At 45.6% G+C, this 20,569-nt stretch overlaps 1 protein-coding gene across 11 annotated transcripts in view; it reads left to right on the top strand.

Annotated features, from left to right (window-relative positions):
- MAP4K4 (mitogen-activated protein kinase kinase kinase kinase 4) overlaps nucleotides 1–20,569 on the top strand; it is a 513,631-nt gene that overhangs the window by 471,263 nt on the left and 21,799 nt on the right. For all 11 annotated transcript variants that reach the window (XM_069204415.1, XM_069204417.1, XM_069204419.1 and 8 more), the window contains one exon: nucleotides 11,774–11,874. In XM_069204415.1, the coding sequence (XP_069060516.1) occupies nucleotides 11,774–11,874 (101 nt within the window). The remainder of the gene's footprint in view (nucleotides 1–11,773; nucleotides 11,875–20,569) is intronic.

The raw sequence follows: 20,569 nt of genomic DNA on the forward strand, positions 1-20,569 counted from the left end.
GATACAATACTTAACATGGAAAGTAGCCTTCACATCTCTTAGAAGGCTAAGTGAAATACAAGCATTTACCATACAAGAACCCTTTATACAAATACACAAACATAAAGTGGTTCTACGCACAAATCCCAAATTTTTGCCAAAAGTTATATCACCGTTCCACCTAAATCAAACTGTGGAACTCCCAGTATTTTTTCCACAACCAGACTCTGTAGCTGAAAGGGCATTACATACATTAGACATTAAAAGGGCACTAATGTATTACATTGATAGAACCAAATAATTTCGCAAAACAATTGTTTGTAGCTTTTCAAAAACCCAATGCAGGAAATCCAATATCCAAACAAGGCATTGCCAGATGGATAGTTAAGTGTATTCAAACCTGCTATATAAAAGCAAAGAGAGACCTGCCTATTACACCGAAGGCACACTCCACTAGAAAGAAAGGCGCCACAATGGCATTTCTAGGAAATATACCAATGACAGAAATCTGTAAGGCAGCCACATGGTCTACGCCTCATACATTCACAAAACATTACTGTGTGGATGTGTTAACAACACAACAAGCCACAGTAGGACAGGCAGTATTACGGACATTATTTCAAACAACTTCAACTCCTACAGGCTAAACCACCGCTTTTTCTGCAGCTACACATGCCATCGGACGGAAAATGTCACTTACCCAGTGTACATCTGTTCGTGGCATGAGACGCTGCAGATTCACATGCGCCCTCCCACCTCCCCGTGAGCCTGTAGCCGTTATAAGTTGATAAAAATCAACTTGTACAATTGTAAATTTGTAAATATATATCACTTTTAGACACATTATGTTCATACATACTTACTCCATTGCATGGGCACTATTACTATATACACAGCTCCTACCTCACCCTCTGCGGGGAAAACAATCTAAGATGGAGTCGATGCCCATGCGCAATGGAGCGGAAAGGGGAGGAGTCCCTCGATCTTGTGACTCGAAAAGACTTCTTCGAAGAAAAACAACTTGTAACACTCCAAGCCCAACACTAGATGGCAGGATAATGCACAGCATGTGAATCTGCAGCGTCTCCTGCCACGAACAGATGTACACTGGTTAAGTGACATTTTCCATATATATATATATATATATATATATATATATATATATATATATATATATATATATATATATATATATATTTTTTAGTGGCATGTGTAGCTGTAGATACACATGCTTTGCATAAGTCTGCCATCTAGTGTTGGGCTCAGAGTGTTACAAGTTGTTTTTCTTCGAAGACGTTTTTTCCCCCCGAGTCACGAGATCGATTGACTCCTCCTCTTGGTGATACTGCACATGGACATCAAGTCCTTTGTTAGATTGTTTTCTTTCTGCTGTCGGGTTCGAACTTGTTTCCTCTCGCTCCAGTATATCTCGGTTCGGTATTAGCTGAACTTTTTTCGGACTTTCTATAAACGTCTGTCTAGATTCAATTGCGTTTTCACTGTTATAGTCAATCCTGTTGTAGTTGTCAGGGTCGATTACACATCCTTAGGGGCAACCTCACCCTTTTTGGGCCTACTTCGACACACTGCAGTCGAACAATCTTAGGCTGATGGAACGGACCCAGTTTCGGTTTTGCCCTCAGTGTCATGCCAAATTTCCCTACACCGATCTACATTTGGTGTGCAAACTCTGCCTGTCTCCAGATCACAGAGAAGAAAACTTTGACGCTTGACTGTTGTTTCAAACCAAAAAGACTCTTAAGGATCAAAGAGTGTGTCAAGTGGAGATGGCATCCAAGTTGTCACAGCACACACCCAACATCTTCGAGGACGAACACACACAAGAAGTAGTAGCACAGTGTGCAACATTTTTCATCGCAGACTCCGATTTGGATCAGGATTCCGATGTCGTCGGCCAATCCATCCCATCGGCACAGTGCATAAATACACCAGCCCCGTCCCACCACCCAAAGATAATTAAAAATCGTCTGTATTGGTCTTCGGTCCTCCACTCCCTTCGAACCATGGTCTGAACCAAAAGATACATTCGGATGACCAACCCTTAGGTTCGGCACTGAAACAAAAGACCAAAGTGCATTTGGCACCCAGCAAACAGCATGCCACATCTGTTTCAGTACACAGACGAAAATCTGACTCTTCCATCTCGGGGCACTTTCGGAGCTGACATTTTCAGCTCGACTCAAGCATTCGCTGCTGAAACATGTTGAGGGTAGATATGCTTCAGCTACGGAGGAGTCATGAGAGATACAGCCCATATTAGAGGTTATGGATGATAAACAGCACAAGATCCATATACAAAAGGACACAGGGAAGATAATAGCCTCTCCTCCTACAACAATCAAAAGAAAATTTACTTTTCAAGAAACTGAGACGCTAAGCCTCCACCTACTAAAATCTTTAAAGAAAAGGAGAAACAAAAGGCACCACAGCAGCCTTCTTCACCACATTCTCCTTCCCTTCCTGCTTCTCCACCACCTTCACCTACACAATTCTCTCCACAAGAATCCCCTGTTTCACCACATAGGGATGATCTATCTGATCCTCAAGAGGATGTACATCCATGGGATATATCACACAGATCCCATTCTTCCCAATGATCCCGATTTATATCCAGCAAGGCCATCTCCCCTTGAAGATACCACTGCTTACAATCAGGTTATAACCAGGGGAGCTGCGTATCATAATGTGCAATTACATAGGGATCCCATTGAGGATAAATAAATATATATATATATATATATATATATATATTATTTTTTTTAACACCTCAACGTCTATTCGCAGAGTATCAGTGTCTCCCTATGCTTCCAGGCATGCTTAAATATGCCATAGATATTTTTAAAGAATCAGTAATATCAAGGGTCATTGCAGCTAGGGTCGATTTAAAAAAAAAAAAAAAAAAAAAAAAAAAAAAAAAAAAAATATATATATATATATATATATATATATATATATATATATATATATGCATGCAACACAAATGGTCTAAAATAGTGACGCGCTCTCTCTGCTGGTGCTAGCGATAAGGTTAAGACCAAGACCCTTGTAATGTGTACACCAGAAGAAAACACGCTTCACTCCCGGAGGCTTAATCATTACATTTTCATTTCTTTGTATTGTCAGCTTTGTAACAGACACCACCGACGCGTTTCGATATTACGTCTTCCTCTGGGTAGTTTATTCTATTGTTAAACATGGCCTGCAGCCGTCCTAATTTATAAAGTGCACTCTGGGATTAACAATTCACAACTGATCACACCTGATAGTCATTGCGGCATTTGAACATCACTCATGCTGTTAGTACAAATACTTCCAGTTCTTCACGATTGTAATATCCATTTTAAAAGTGAGTTTTGTAAAGCAATATGCTCGCAGCTGTTCATACTTTTAGATAAACACCACAGCGTCTCTTCAATTATATTGACGATGTAAACAATATCCTTACTAGTGTATTGTACTGTTTGTATGTTATCCATCCAAAGCCTCCGGACCCCTTCACTAACTGGGCTGCATCGGCATTCGCAGCACTTACAGGGGCATATGCTCACTGTCTAACTCTGATGAGACTGTCCCACTTCTCACAGAGTTGCGCCAGGTACTTGTTGAATTCAGACCTCTATTCCTTCGTCTTCAAGTGTTAGTATCTTCTCGCCAACTCCATAATTTATCACAAACAATTGCCATCGATGCCGGGCGCTGCCGCTTTCAATTACTTGCAACACAAATGGTCTAAAATAGCGATGCGCTCTCTCTGCTGGTGCTAGCGTTAGGGTTAAGACCCAGACCTCATAATGTGTACAACAGAAGAAAACACGCTGCACTCCTGGAGGCTTAAACTTTACATTTTCATATATATATATATATCTATATATGCCAGTCTACAGGGGATGATACTCCTCCAGACAGAGTTGTAAATGTGATGCAGCAGGTAAGAGTGGCAACTCAAGCTGCTAACCATTGGAGGATTGTGAACTTTCAAGTGCTCGTAGCAAGGTACAACAGAGCTCATTGGGATCATATAGGAGACTTGTTGCAATATCTTCCACCAGAGCATCAAAAAAGGGCACAACAAATAGTAGCTGAAGGACAGGCTATTTCTAATAACCAAATCAGATCTGCTATAGATGCAGCTGATACAGCAACAAGAGGCGTCAACACCAGCAATGTTATGAGACATACATGGCTACAGGTCTTCAGTTTTTAAGCCAGATATACAACAAGCGGTATTAAATAATCCCTTTGATAAACAACATTTATTTGGACCACAAGTTGATACTACAGTAGACAAGCTCAAAAAGGACTCAGACAGCTTAAGCGATGGGTGCATTATACACTACACCCAGTTGGGGAACTTTTCGTAGGCCACAGTTTAGGGGTGGTTTCAAATCATCAACCACAGCACCATCCACATCCCAACAAAAACAAGGGCCACACTTCTAAAACAAAGGTTAATTTAGAGGCTCTTACAGGGGAACAAATTGTAGAGAAAGAGGTAAATGAGTTGCTCCAAGAGGTTCCTCCACCAAAGAATGACTTGCACATCCCCACAGAGAATACATCTCCTGTAGGAGGAAAACTGGTAAGTTTTTACCCACAATGGCACAAAATTACTACAGATCAACGGGTTCTATCAGTTATCCAACACGGCTATTGTCGAGAACTCCTCTCTACTCCACCAAACATTCTCCCCCGTTCACACAAACTTACTCCGAAACATCTCAAATTATTAAAACAGAAGGTACAATCATTACTACTCAAAAATGGCAGAGAGAGATGGTACCTATATCCCAACAAGGATCCGAAGTATATTCGCTATACTTCCTTATAGCAAAGAAAGATGGTACTCTCAAACCAATCTTAGATCTGAGACCCCTCAATCAATACATCCTTTCAGAACACTTTCATACGGTCACTCTACAAGACATAATTCTACTACTACAAAAACAGGATTACATGACAGCATTAGTTCTCAACAATGCTTATTTCCATATTCCCATACATGCAGCACATCGAAAATATCTAAGATTTGTTATAGCAGGAAAGCACTACCAATTCTAAGTGCTACCATTCGGGGTAACAGCACCATGGGTATTCACCAAATGCCTAGCAGTAATTCCAGCATTCCTCAGAAGACAACACATACATATCTTCCCATATCTGGGCGACTTGCTTGTAAAAGCCACTACAATTCAAATCTGTCAACAACATACTCAATATACTATAGACATCCTACACAATCTAGGATTCACAATCAATTATCAAAATTCTCACCTGCAGCCAGCACAGATACAACCTTATCTAGGAGCAATTCTCAACACACAAAACCACTATAGCAGTGTCTTTCAACAATGGTCTCAGGCACAGGGTCAAATTCAGGATCTAGTGTTGTTGTACCGCCAGCCTCACCACTCTCTGCAGTGGTGGAATTGCACCAACCTATCAAAGGGGCGGACCTTTCAGGGCCCTGTACCTCTGACCACAATCACAACAGATGGATCAATGATAGGTTGGGGAGCTCATCTCAGTGGTTTAATTATACAAGGGGAATAGAACTCAATTAAACAGATGTATCATATAAACCACTTGGAATTACTAGCAGTATTCCTAGCACTCAGACATTCAATACAAATCACACACAAGATAGTGTTAATAAGGACAGACAATATGACCACAATTTATTATCTGCACCAACGGGGGAGGTGGGGGGCACACTCATCTAGTTGTCCCTTTTAACGCATACAATTTGGAATTGGGCAATTCACAATCAGGTTCAATTACTGCCAGAGTATATTCTAGGCATAGACAACCAACTAGCGAACCTCTTAAACAGAACGCAGCAAAAAGTACACAAATGGGAGATTCACCCACAAGTGATTCAACAATACTTCTAAATGTGGGGAACCACTGACATGGATCTTTTTGCCACAAGAGAAAACGCAAATTGCCAGAACTTTGCATCCAGGTACACCCACCCTCAATCCAAGGTCATTGTTCTGTGGATCAATTGGCCAGGGATATTTGTTTACGCTTTTCCACCTCTCCCACTAATTCCATTTCTGATCAAAAAGATAAAACAACCCTCGCTCACCAGGATACTCAAAACTCCCACGTGTACACGTCAACATTAGTACACAACACTGTCATCTTTCTGTAGTACTGCATCACAAACTACCAAACAGGCCAGACCTGTTGACTCAAAGGAGAGGTCAAATCCCAGCAAACTCAACCTGGCGATTTGGCTCCTGAAGTCATAGAGTTTGGCTACTTCCAACTGGATGTATGGATATTCTAAAAGAAGCACGCAAACCCTCAACTAGACAGTGTTGTGACTAAATGGAAGTGCTTTACTAGTGTCAGCCCGGAAACATTGACTCACTTGAAGCTTTAATACAGGATATTGTTTGCTATTTGCTATACTTACAAAAATCAAACCTTCCATACTCCCCTATTATGGTACATTTAACAGCAATAGCTGCTTACCTCCAAAACAGACAACATATTTCCCCTGTTTAGGATTCCTGTTATAAAGGTTTTTATGGAGGGTCTTAAAAGGGTTAATCCACCTAGAGCTCCACCAGCCCCTGTGTGTGGAATCTTAATAATATACTCACAGAACTCATGGGGCCACTGTTTGAACCCATGCACTCTTGCCCTCTTCAGTTTTTGTCCTGGAAGGTTGCCTTCTTAGTGGCGAACACTTCTTTAAGAAGAGTTAGTTAAATTTAAGCTTTCACTTTCAAAGAACCTTTCTTTCAAATTCACAAAAAGGACAAATCCAAAATTCCTACCAAAAGTGGTTTCACCTTTTCATATCAGTCAGTAGAATTACCAGCCTTTTTTCCACAGCCAGATTCAGTGGCTGAAAAAGCTCTTCACACCCTTTGTTAAAAGAGCTCTCGTGTACTATATAGACAGAACAAAAGATTTCAGAAAATCCAAGCAACTCTGTGCGGCGTTTCAACAGCCTCACATAGGTAGTCCTGTTCCTAAACATGGGTTAGCCAGATGGGTAGTAAAGTGTATTCAGACTTGCTATCTTGAAGCTAGAAGACATTTACCAGTAATTCTTAAAGCACATTCCACTAGTGGAAAAAGGAGCTTCAATGGCATTCTTTGGGAATATACTAAAAGCAGCCACGTGGTCTACCCCACACACGTTTACTAAACACTACTGTGTGGATGTGTTGTCTCACCAGCAAGCAAACATTGGACAGGCCGTGCTTAAAATACTATTTCAAACTACTCCTACAGGCTAGCCACTGCTTAATTTGGGAGGGGACTGCTTTACAGACTATGCAAAGCATGTGTATCTACAGCTACACATGCCATTGAATGGAAAATCTTACTTACCCAGTAGACCTCTTGTAGCCGGCTGTCAGATATACCGGCTACTGACGGCGCTAAATCAGGAATGGCGTCCCGATTCTCCTTCGATAACGCCGTTCCACCCGGGCGTCATGACAACGAAGACGCCAACACCAGCACTGGGAACCTGGATATCCGGGTTCCCAAAGATATAGAAGGGGAAGACGGACTTAGCGCGGGGGACGCAGAAAGAAGCAAAGACGCCGACGGAGGAGCCGAGAGGAGAGGCGAACGACCCGAGGGCCCAGGGAAAAGGCGGCAGAACGAAGCAATCCAGGAAACCAGCGACCAAGGCTGGTTGGAGATCCAGGGAAGACCCGAAGGACGAGAAATCTGCCACGTCCCACTAGGGACGTGGCTGCACCAGGTACAGTCCTTTCTAAAGGACAACCTCGGGCTAAAGGGGAGAGGGAGGTCAGGAGAGGTGATCCAGGGAGAGGGGAGGGGGAGGAAAGAGAAGTTAAGAGGGTGAAGGAAGGGAAAGAATAGAAATTGGGAAGTTAATGGCACCACAAAGAAGGAACTACAGGCACCAAACGAGTATAACCTATCACTGGGAAGACACTAAGAGGTGACTGTTTTCCTGACCTCGGATTTGCACATTCTACACCTTTCACAAGGGTCGGATCTCTCTCTCTCTCTCTCTCTCTCTCTCTCTCTCTCTCTCTCTCTCTCTCTCTCTCTCTCTCTCTCTCTCTCTCTCTCTCTCTCTCTCTCTCTCTCTCTCTCTCTCTCTCTCTCTCTCCCCCTCTCTCTCTCTCTCTCTCTCCCCCTCTCTCTCTCTCTCTCTCTCCCCCCTCTCTCTCTCTCTCTCCCCCTCTCTCTCTCTCTCTCTCCCCTCCACCCCTTACCTTCTTGTACTATTAGTCCTAACAGTACATATGTACCACCCCGACTTACCCATATCTCCATTCCTCTTAATTTCCGGTGCGCCTGGGAGTCCACTGGAAATATCTGCGCCAGTCAAGAGGAGACCTAGAAAGGAGAGAAGAGACATTCCATCAGGGATAGCCCGACAGCCCTAGAATATTAATGACTTTTACACAACGTTAAAGAACTTTAAATAAAACTCCTTACTTCTAACACACTCGAGCCTCCTAGTCCTTATCGCCACACCCACTGCTACACCTCTGTTTGTGGCTTGTAGTGCTTTAGATTCACATGCGCCCTTCCTCCTCCTCCCGGAAGCCTGTGGCTATATATTGTAAATATGTATATACATTGCAAGGAGATCTCATTTCTTTACTATATATGTACATATAAACTTATACACTCTTTACTTCACACTCCTGCGGGAAAACAATCTATCAAAGGACTTGATGCCCATGCGCATTATCACCGAGAGGAGGAGTCACGGGGGCGGGGTGGGGGGGGGACTTGTAACACTTTGAGCCCAACACGAGATGGCAGACTTATCCAAAAGCATATCAATCTACAGCACTACATGCCACGATTAGATGTCTACTGGGTAAGTAACATTTTCCATATATATCGTGCAACATTTGACCCCACCAACAATTGTATTACCTTCCACATACCTACCGAATACCTCTGCACAGACTGACTCTTTCTTGCACACATTCCCTGCTTACTCAGAACCATATCTGACAGTCATGTCATCTCCTACCTCGTTCCTTAAGCCTGGAACGACCTACCTCTGCGCATCAGAGCTGCCTCTTAAGTTCTTGAAATGTGCATGAAACTGAAGACATGGCCTTTGTCCTAGTCTCTGCCCTGGTTGTGCCCGCACCCCTTCTGCCAGTGCCTTGATACTCTTCCAGGTGGATTGTGTGCTCTGCAAATACCCCGATTAACATAACATAATATTGATTTGCCTGTGTGTTATTCTGAGCTGGCAGTTGCTGCTGGTGTTTGCTTGCAGTCATTTTTTTTCTTTGTGCATTCCCAGTGTTTGCACTTGTTCAGTCAGTGATATGGAAACAGGGAATTAAAGCATGCTAACTGAGCGCAAACAGGATTCGCGTTATTCATGCTGGCCAGGCTCTGTGGGCTTGGTGTAAAGTAGGTCATGGCAGTACTTTAATCTGGCCATGTCACTCCTTTCTCAGATAGCTGGTGTTGGGCCTTTATTCCCTACCCAGGCATCTAGTGTTTCTTCCACAGAAGTTAGTTGTTATTGGTTGTTAAGACTTACTCAGTGATACTTGGACAGTAGTCTTCAGTACTGATGTAAAGAGCTGAGCACACTTTTACAGAGTTTCTTGGAGGATCTACATAGAATGTGCAACAGGTCCAAAGGTCTCCCCCCCCCCCCCCCCCCCCCCCCCCCCCCCAACACACATTGGTTTTGGATCTAGTGAACCTGGTGAAGGACTGGTTTTCTTTTACATTGGTAACTTCTTGCTTTGTGAGCAGCGATAGTATTACTTCTTGACAAGATGTGGGCACCCATGACACTCGCTCCTAAAATCGTTTCTCTTGATTTAATGCAAAAAGAACAAGTGATGGACGGAATGCTGAACAATGTCAAACATTAACCCCCAGTACAGAGATCTGGGCCTAAATCCATCTGTTTTTTATGGGCGAGCGCAAAGCGTCCATTCTGTAATCTCTCTTTGGGCTTCAAAACACACCCATGTCACGTCAGTCACTTACATTGGTTAGTGGGCTTGCCTTTTAAAATCCGCTTGCTATCATTGTGTAAGGCATACATACGTCATGCCTTTTCCGGTGTTTAGACGACCTACACAGCACCGGTAAACTACTAAAAACATACGAGGCTCGAGGTTTTCAGCCTGGGGTCTGGACTACTTTATCTGTTTATTTTCAACGCAGCACAATTGCGCTGCGTTTTATTTCTTTACAACGCTAGTAGCTCTTACTCGAGCAAATGCGAGACCCATTGGAATGAAAATGCTTGTTTTTTTTGCTACCCATTCCATTCCAGTTTGGACCCAGCCATATGCAAATCAGTCTTGACCCTGCTCCCCATGGGAACAGTCCAGCCCAAACTGCCAGACTATGGCATCCCTCGACTAGAAGCAAGCATCCTGGGGCTGGTTTTGGGGGTATCACCCCTCATCAGCCAGGCTAATTTGACTCCAGTGGCATGGGGAGCACAGGACTTACGTCTGGGCATACCCGTCCCACTTAAGGCGACAAATGCAAAAAGAACAAGTGATGGACAGAATGCTGAACAATGTCAAACATTCGCCCAGCTGGGCCTAAATTCATTATCTTTTTTTGCTATCCATGCCATTCCAATTTGGAATGGCATGGTCCAGGGAGGACCTGGTCTGGACGTTCAGGCTGGACTGTTCCCATGGGGTGCAGGGTCAAGACTGATTTGCATATGGCTGGTTCCAAACTGGGGTGGTGTGTTGGGCAAAAAAAACTATGGATTAAACCCAGATATTTGTAACTGTTCAGCATTCCGTCCATCACCTGTTATTTTTGTCTTTATACTATGGCATTAAATCATTGCATGATCATGTTCACTTTGACTATAATGTTGGTCCTGACTTTAATGGTGGCAATTTCTGTCATGGTGTGATGGTGCCAAGACATGAATATAAAACAGCTAATAAACTGGAGTTCAGGTAGACTCAGAAGAGGGGAAACAGAGCCACTGAACATATATAATGTGTATGCTAGAATATATGATTGAAACCTTTTCTCTAAAACCCAGGACATATGGCCTAGGATTGGGTAAGGTGAAACCTAAGGCTTTTGTAAATGTTTGTTTGACTGTTAGGTTTGTTAATAGCCTCTTTCGGAAATCTTCATGACAAGACAATTGACACACTTTTACTAGCATCCAAAAGAATTTACAAAATCAGTGCATTGTAACAGTGTAGCTTAGTGGTGTATGTAGCCACTGTTTAACCCCATAGTAGAGGTCATAAACGCCTGCAAGAGACATTCGTGAAGCTGAATTGATTCTTCATCCAACCAGTCTTCCACATTTGGTATTAACTGCACAGAACTTACCTTGCAAATTTCTCCTCATGGGACTTCACACTTAAAAAAGGAAAATAAATGGCGGCTGTAGCTGAAGACATGCACAGGAAGATAGGCTAACGGCAAAACCAGAAGCTGATGAAGAGAAAGCATGTTGCTGTTCCATCAAACTGCCAAAGCTGACATTTCCACTAGCAGAGTCCCTGTATGCTGGATTTACAGTGTAATTGGTTCTTGTTGCAAATTGAACTGTCTCTTGCACCTACATGTGACACCTTGCACAGTATACTTTGTTGATTTGTTGTTTGCTATTCTGATAATTGTAACTGTTCACTTCTGCTCAATGAGTTGTATTCGTTTGCTGGTTCAGTAATTTCAGTATCTGTTCCAAAATAGAAATAAAAAAAGTGCTAAACTGTTACGGGTATATAAAAACGTTCTTGTTCTTCAGATTTTACTCATTGTCCTTTTATGCATTTTATTTCAGTGAAATATGAAAGAATAAAGTTTCTGGTCATTGCATTGAAGAGTTCTGTGGAAGTCTATGCTTGGGCACCAAAGCCCTATCACAAATTCATGGCTTTTAAGGTAAATTTCCTGTTCATTGACTGTTAATGTCTTCTCGCATGATATCTCCTCACTGGAGACCATAACCGTAAGGAAATGCCTCCTTGGCATGGTTACCCCCTGACTTTTTGCCTTTGCTGATGCTATGTTTTGATTTGAAAGTGTGCTGAGGCCTGCTAACCAGGCCCCAGCACCAGTGTTCTTTCCGTAACCTGTACTTTTGTTTTACACAATTGGCACACCCTGGCATCCAGGTAAGTCCCTTGTAACTGGTACCCCTGGTACCAAGGGCCCTGATGCCAGGGAAGGTCTCTAAGGGCTGCAGCATATCTTATGCCACACTGGGGACCCCTCACTCAGCACAGACACACTGCTTGCCAGCTTGTGTGGGCTGGTGAGGACAAAACGAGTAAGTCGACATGGCACTCCCCTCAGGGTGCCATGCCAACCTCACACTGCCTATGCAGTATAGATAAGTCACCCCTCTAGCAGGCCTTACAGCCCTAAGGCAGGGTGCACTATACCATAGGTGTGGGCACCAGTGCATGAGCACTGTGCCCCTACAGTGTCTAAGCAAAACCTTAGACATTGTAAGTGCAGGGTAGCCATAAGAGTATATGGTCTGGGAGTCTGTCAAACACGGACTCCACAGCACCATAATGGCTACACTGAAAACTGGGAAGTTTGGTATCAAACTTCTCAGCACAATAAATGCACACTGATGCCAGTGTACATTTTATTGTGAAATACACCCCATAGGGCACCTTAGAGGTGCCCCCTGAAACCTAAACCAACTACCCGTGTAGGCTGACTGGTTCTAGCAGCCTGCCACACTCGAGACATGTTTCTGGCCCCATGGGGAGAGTGCCTTTGTCACTCTGTGGCCAGTAACAAAGCCTGCACTGGGTGGAGATGCTATCACCTCCCCCAGGCAGGAGCTGTAACACCTGGCGGTGAGCCTCAAAGGCTCACCCCCTTTGTTCCAGCACCACAGGGCACTCCAGCTAGTGGAGTTGCCCGCCCCCTCCGGCCACGGCCCCACTTTTGGCGGCAAGGCCAGAGGAATTAATGAGAAAAACAAGGAGTCGTCACTGGCCAGTCAGGACAGCCCCTAAGGTGTCCTGAGCTGAAGGGACTCTAACTTTTAGAAATCCTCCATCTTGCAGATGGAGGATTCCCCCAATAGGGATAGGAATGTGACCCCCTCCCCTTGGGAGGAGGCACAAAGAGGGTGTACCCACCCTCAGGGCTAGTAGCCATTGGCTACTAACCCCCCAGACCTAAACACGCCCTTAACTTTAGTATTTAAGGGCTTCCCTGAACCTAAGAATTTAGATTCCTGCAACTTACCGAAGAAGAGGACTGCTGAGCTGAAAAACCTCTGCAGAAGAAGAAAGAAGACACCAACTGCTTTGGCCCCAGTCTTACCGGCCTGTCTCCTGCCTTCAGAAGAAAACTGCTCCAGCGACGCTCTCCCTGGGACCAGCGACCTCTGAATCCTCAGAGGACTGCCCTGCTTCCAAGAGACCAAGAAACTCCCGAGAACAGCGGCTCTGTTCAACAAAGACTGCAACTTTGTATTCAGAGGAGCAGATTTAAAGACCCCTGCAATCCCCGCAAGAAGCGTGAGACTTGCAACACTGCACCCAGCGACCCCGACTCGACTGGTGGAGAACCAACACCTCAGGGAGGACCCTCCTGCGACTCCGAGACTGTGAGTAACCAAAGTTGTCCCCCCTGAGCCCCCACAGCGACTCCTACAGAGGGAATCCCGAGGCTCCCCCTGACCGCGACTGCCTGACTCTGAAATCCCGACGCCTGGAAAAGACTCTGCACCCGCAGCCCCCAGGACCTGAAGGATTGGAACTCCAGTGCAGGAGTGACCCCCAGGAGGTCCTCTCCCTTGCCCAGGTGGTGGCTACCCCGAGGAGCCCCCCCCCTTGTCTGCCTGCACCGCTGAAGAGACCCCTTGGTCTCCCAGTGACTCCCATTGGAAACCCGACGCTTGTTTGCACACTGCACCCGGCCGCCCCCGCGCTGCTGAGGGTGTACTTTTTGTGTGGACTTGTGTCCCCCCCAGTGCCCTACAAAACCCCCTGGTCTGCCCTCCGAAGACGCGGGTACTTACCTGCTGGCAGACTGGAACCGGGGCACCCCCTTCTCTCCATTGAAGCCTGTGCGTTTTGGGCACCACTTTGAACTCTGCACCTGACCGGCCCTGAGCTGCTGGTGTGGTAACTTTGGGGTTGCTCTGAACCCCCAACGGTGGGCTACTCTGGACCCCAAACTGAACCCCGTAGGTGGTTTACTTACCTGAGGTGGTTTACTTACCTGCAAAAACTAACATTACTTTACCTCCCCCAGGAACTGTTGAAAATTGCACTGTGTCCACTTTTAAAACAGCTAAATGTGTTTTATGTAAAAAGTATATATGCTATTGTGATTATTCAAAGTTCCTAGAGTACTTACCTGCAATACCTTTCGAATGAGATATTACATGTAGAATTTGAACCTGTGGTTCTTAAAATAAACTAAGAAAATATATTTTTCTATAACAAAACCTATTGGCCTGGAATTGTCTCTGAGAGTGTGTTCCTCATTTATTGTCTGTGTGTATGTACAACAAATGCTTAACACTACTCCTTTGATAAGCCTACTGCTCGACCACACTACCACAAAATAGAGCATTAGTATTATCTCTTTTTGCCACTATCTTACCTCTAAGGGGAACCCTTGGACTCTGTGCATGCTGTTCCTTACTTTGAAATAGTGCATACAGAGCCAACTTCCTACAATAACATTTTCTGAGCCAGCCCTTGCACAAAGCTAAATTGCCTTGCCTTGTTTTTATGGTTTCTAGAATTGGAGAATACAAGACAGTAGGCCTCACCTTATGTTTCTGCATAATCTGAAAACCAATTTCTGTTAGGTTACACAACTTTGTAGGTTGCATGGCCTTAAGTGACATGAAGCAGCCAGCATTGACGAAGGACTGGTAATTCAATGGCCTCACAGGACTTTCCTTTGTCGAATTGTTGTGTGTTAGCTGATGGCAATACTGAGTGAAACATGATTTGTAAGTGGAATCCCAGCCACGTTCTGCTGCTCCTGTACCCCCCCCTTCTGATCTCAAATGTGACTGTAGGACCAATCTTTGCTGTGCTTGCCCTAAATGTAAACTTTCTGTTTAAGTACTGTTGGTGATTGTGTGTGTGAGGGGAGGTGGAGGGGTCCTGCATGTGTTTTTGCTTGCACAAACAGGTGTGCAGGAAATTATTTTGTCATTTTTGTTGGCTTGTTAAATGTACCAGAAACTAAAAGATTGTGAGTTGTTTTGGAAACTAACTATACAAAGTAGAACCCCACAATATTTTGGCGCACTTGGAGAATGCGGTGTCTACTACTGTAAGGAAATGCCTCCTTGGCATGGTTACCCCCTGACTTTTTGCCTTTGCTGATGCTATGTTTTGAATTGAAAGTGTGCTGAGGCCTGCTAACCAGGCCCCAGCACCAGTGTTCTTTCCCTAACCTGTACTTTTGTTTACACAATTGGCACACCCTGGCATCCAGGTAAGTCCCTTGTAACTGGTACCCCTGGTACCAAGGGCCCTGATGCCAGGGAAGGTCTCTAAGAGCTGCAGCATATCTTATGCCACCCTGGGGACCCCTCACTCAGCACAGACACACTGCTTGCCAGCTTGTGTGTGCTGGTGAGGACAAAACGAGTAAGTCGACCTGGCACTCCCCTCAGGGTGCCATGCCAACCTCACACTGCCTATGCAGTATAGATAAGTCACCCCTCTAGCAGGCCTTACAGCCCTAAGGCAGGGTGCACTATACCATAGGTGAGGGCACCAGTGCATGAGCACTGTGCCCCTACAGTGTCTAAGCAAAACCTTAGACATTGTAAGTGCAGGGTAGCCATAAGAGTATATGGTCTGGGAGTCTGTCAAACACGGACTCCACAGCACCATAATGGCTACACTGAAAACTGGGAAGTTTGGTATCAAACTTCTCAGTACAATAAATGCACACTGATGCCAGTGTACATTTTATTGTAAAATACACCCCAGAGGGCACCTTAGAGGTGCCCCCTGAAACCTTAACCAACTACCCGTGTAGGCTGACTGGTTCTAGCAGCCTGCCACACTCGAGACATGTTGCTGGCCACATGGGGAGAATGCCTTTGTCACTCTGTGGCTAGTAACAAAGCCTGCACTGGGTGGAGATGCTATCACCTCCCCCAGGCAGGAGCTGTAACACCTGGCGGTGAGCCTCTAAGGCTCACCCCCTTTGTTCCAGCACCACAGGGCACTCCAGCTAGTGGAGTTGCCCGCCCCCTCCGGCCACGGCCCCACTTTTGGCGGCAAGGCCGGAGGAAATAATGAGAATAACAAGGAGGAGTCACTGTCCAGTCAGGACAGCCCCTAAGGTGTCCTGAGCTGAGGTGACTCTAACTTTTAGAAATCCTCCATCTTGCAGAAGGAGGATTTCCCCAATAGGGATAGGAATGTGACCCCCTCCCCTTGGGAGGAGGCACAAAGAGGGTGTACCCACCCTCAGGGCTAGTAGCCATTGGCTACTAACCCCCCAGACCTAAACACGCCCTTAAATTTAGTATTTAAGGGCTCCCCTGAACCTAGGAACTCAGATTCCTGCAACCTAAGAAGAAGAGGACTGCTGAGCTGAAAAACCCTGCAGAGAAGACTGAGACACCAACTGCCTTGGCCCCAACTCTACCGGCCTGTCTCCCCCCTTCGGAAGAAAACTGCTTCAGCGACGCTTTCCCCAGGACCAGCGACCTCTGAATCCTCAGAGGACTGCCCTGCTCTAAAAGGACCAAGAAACTCCAGAGAACAGCGGCCCTGTTCAACAAAGACTGCAACTTTGTTTCCAGAGGAGCAACTTTAAAGACCCCTGCAATTCCCGCCAGAAGCGTGAGACTTGCAACACTGCACCCGGCGACCCCGACTCGACTGGTGAAGAAACAATGCTACAGGGAGGACCCCCAGGCGACTCCAAGACTGTGAGTAACCAAAGTTGTCCCCCCTGAGTCCCCACAGCGACGCCTGTAGAAGGAATCCCGAGGCTCCCCCTGACCACGACTGCCTGACTCTCAGATCCCGACGCCTGGAAAAGACCCTGCACCCGCAGCCCCCAGGACCTGAAGGATCGGAACTCCAGTGCAGGAGTGACCCCCAGGAGGCCCTCTCCCTTGCCCAGGTGGTGGCTACCCCGAGGAGCCCCCCCCCTTGCCTGCCTGCACCGCTGAAGATACCCCTTGGTCTCCTATTGATTCCTATTACAAACCCGACGCTTGTTTGCTCACTGCACCCGGCCGCCCCCACGCTGCTGAGGGTGTACTTTCTGTGTGGACTTGTGTCCCCCCCGGTGCCCTACAAAACCCCCCTGGTCTGCCCTCCGAAGACGCGGGCACTTACCTGCTTGCAGACTGGAACCGGGGCACCCCCTTCTCCATTGAAGCCTATGCGTTTTGGGCACCACTTTGAACTCTGCACCTGACCGGCCCTGAGCTGCTGGTGTGGTGACTTTGGGGTTGCTCTGAACCCCCAACGGTGGGCTACCTTAGACCCCAATTTGAACCCCGTAGGTGGTTTACTTACCTGCAAAAGCTAACATTAACTTACCTCCCCCAGGAACTGTGAAAATTGCAGTGTCCACTTTTAAAATAGCTATATGTGTTTTATGTAAAAAGTATATATGCTACTGTAATTATTCAAAGTTCCTAAAGTACTTACCTGCAATACCTTTCAAATGAGATATTACATGTAGAATTTGAACCTGTGGTTCTTAAAATAAACTAAGGAAATAAATCTTTCTATAACAAAAACCTATTGGCCTGGAATTGTCTCTGAGTGTGTGTCCCTCATTTATTGCCTGTGTGTATGTACAACAAATGCTTAACACTACTCCTTTGATAAGCCTACTGCTCGACCACACTACCACAAAATAGAGCATTAGTATTATCTCTTTTGCCACTATCTTACCTCTAAGGGGAACCCTTGGACTCTGTGCATACTATTCCTTACTTTGAAATAGCACATACAGAGCCAACTTCCTACATTGGTGGATCAGCGGTGGGGTACAAGACTTTGCATTTGCTGGACTACTCAGCCAATACCTGATCACACGACAAATTCCAAAATTGTCATTAGAAATTGATTTTTGCAATTTGAAAAGTTTTCTAAATTCTTAAAAGTCCTGCTAGGGCCTTGTGTTAGTCCCTGTTAGCATTTCTTTTAGAGATTAAAAGTTTGTGAAAGTTTGAATTAGAACCTAGAACTAGTTTTAGTTTCTTAAAAAGTATTCCAACTTTTAGAAGCATAATGTCTAATACAGATGTGAATGTGGTGGAACTCGACACCACACCTTACCTCCATCTACAGATGAGAGAGCTAAGGTCACTCTGTAAACTAAAGAAAATAGCAATGGGCTCCAGACCTTCCAAACTACAGCTCCAGGAGCTGTTGGCAGAGTTTGAAAGAGCCAACCCCTCTGAGGATGGCAACACAGAGGATGATGATAGTGACTTGGAGGGTGATTCCCCCCCACCAGTCCTATCTAGGGAGAACAGGGCTTCTCAAGCCCTGACTCCACAAATAATAGTCAGAGATGCTGGTTCCCTCACAGGAGGGACCAACAACTCTGAAATCACTGAGGATAACTCCAGTGAAGAGGACATCCAGTTAGCCAGGATGGCCAAAAGATTGGCTTTGGAAAGACAGATCCTAGCCATAGAAAGGGAAAGACAAGAGATGGGCCTAGGACCCATCAATGGTGGCAGCAACATAACTAGGGTCAGAGATTCTCCTGACATGTTGAAAATCCCCAAAGGGATTGTAACTAAATATGAAGATGGTGATGACATCACCAAATGGTTCACAGCTTTTGAGAGGGCTTGTGAAACCAGAAAAGTGAACAAATCTCACTGGGGTGCTCTCCTTTGGGAAATGTTCACAGGAAAGTGTAGGGATAGACTCCTCACACTCTCTAAAAAAGATGCAGAATCTTATGACCTCATGAAGGGTACCCTGATTGAGAGCTTTGGATTCTCCACTGAGGAGTATAGGATTAGATTCAGGGGGGCTCAAAAATCCTCGAGCCAGACCTGGGTTGACTTTGTAGACTACTCAGTAAAAACACTAGATGGTTGGATTCAAGGAAATGGTGTAAATGATTATGATGGGCTGTACAATTTATTTGTGAAAGAACACCTATTAAGTAATTGTTTCAATGATAAACTGCATCAGCATCTGGTGGACCTAGGACCAATTTCTCCCCAAGAATTGGGAAAGAAGGCGGACCATTGGGTCAAGACTAGGGTGTCCAAAACTTCCACAGGGGGTGACCAAAAGAAAGGGGTCACAAAACCTCCCCAGGGGAAGGGTGGTGAGACAGCCAAAAATAAAAATAGTAAAGAGTCTTCTAAAGGCCCCCAAAAACCTGCACAGGAGGGTGGGCCCAGAGCCTCTTCACAAAACAATCCTGGGTACAAGGGTAAAAACTTTGATCCCAAAAAGGCCTGGTGTCGAAACTGTAGTCAGTCTGGACACCAAACTGGAGACTAGGCCTGTCCCAAGAAAGATACCACTTCTAACTCCCATCCAGCTAAAACTGGAATGGCCAGTCTCCAAGTGGGATCAACAGTGTGCCCAGAGCAAATCAGGTGTCACACTGAAGCTACATTAGTCTCTGAGGGTGGGGTGGATTTAGCCACACTGGCTGCCTGGCCCCCTAACATGCAAAAATACAGGCAGCAGCTCTTAATTAATGGGACAAGTGTAGAAGGCCTGAGGGATACAGGTGCCAGTGTCACTATGGTGACAGAGAAACTGGTTTCCCCTGGCCAATACCTGACTGGACAAACTTATCCAGTCACCAACGCTGACAATCAGACTAAAGTACATCCCATGGCTATGGTAACTTTAGAGTGGGGAGGGGTCAATGGCCTGAAACAGGTGGTGGTCTCCTCAAATATCCCAGTAGACTGTTTGCTTGGAAATGACCTGGAGTCCTCAGCATGGGCTGAGGTAGAACTGAAAACCCATGCAGCCATGCTGGGTATCCCTGAACTGGTGTGTGTCAAGACTAGGGCACAGTGCAAGGCACAGAGTGAAAAAGTAGAGCTGGAGTCTGGAAAAATGGCCCAGCCTACCAAGAGACAAGGAAAGTCAGCTGGGAAACCAGCTGCAACACAACACCAAAAAGAGAACCTCTCTTCTCAGGAAGAAGTTCTGCCCTCTGAGGGAACTGAGCCTATGGAGCTGGAACCTTATCAGGTTGAGCTCTTGGGCCCAGGGGGACCCTCAAGGGAAGAGTTGTGTAAGGGACAAGAAACCTGTCCCTCTCTTGAAGGCCTTAGGCAGCAAGCTGCTGAAGAGTCCAAAGCCAAGAAAAATGGAACACATAGGGTCTATTGGGAAGATGGACTCCTGTACACTGAGGCAAGAGATCCCAAACCTGGTGCCACTAGGAGAGTGGTAGTACCTCAGGGTTTCAGAGAGTTTATTCTGACCTTAGCCCATGATATTCCCCTTGCTGGGCATTTGGGACAAACCAAGATGTGGGAGAGGTTAGTCAACCACTTCTACTGGCCCAATATGTCCCAGAAGGTTAAGGAGTTTTGCCTCTCCTGCCCCACCTGTCAAGCCAGTGGTAAGACAGGTGGGCATCCAAAGGCCCCCCTCATTCCACT

The sequence above is a fragment of the Pleurodeles waltl genome, chromosome 8 (assembly GCF_031143425.1).
Source record: "Pleurodeles waltl isolate 20211129_DDA chromosome 8, aPleWal1.hap1.20221129, whole genome shotgun sequence".
NCBI lineage: Eukaryota > Metazoa > Chordata > Amphibia > Caudata > Salamandridae > Pleurodeles > Pleurodeles waltl.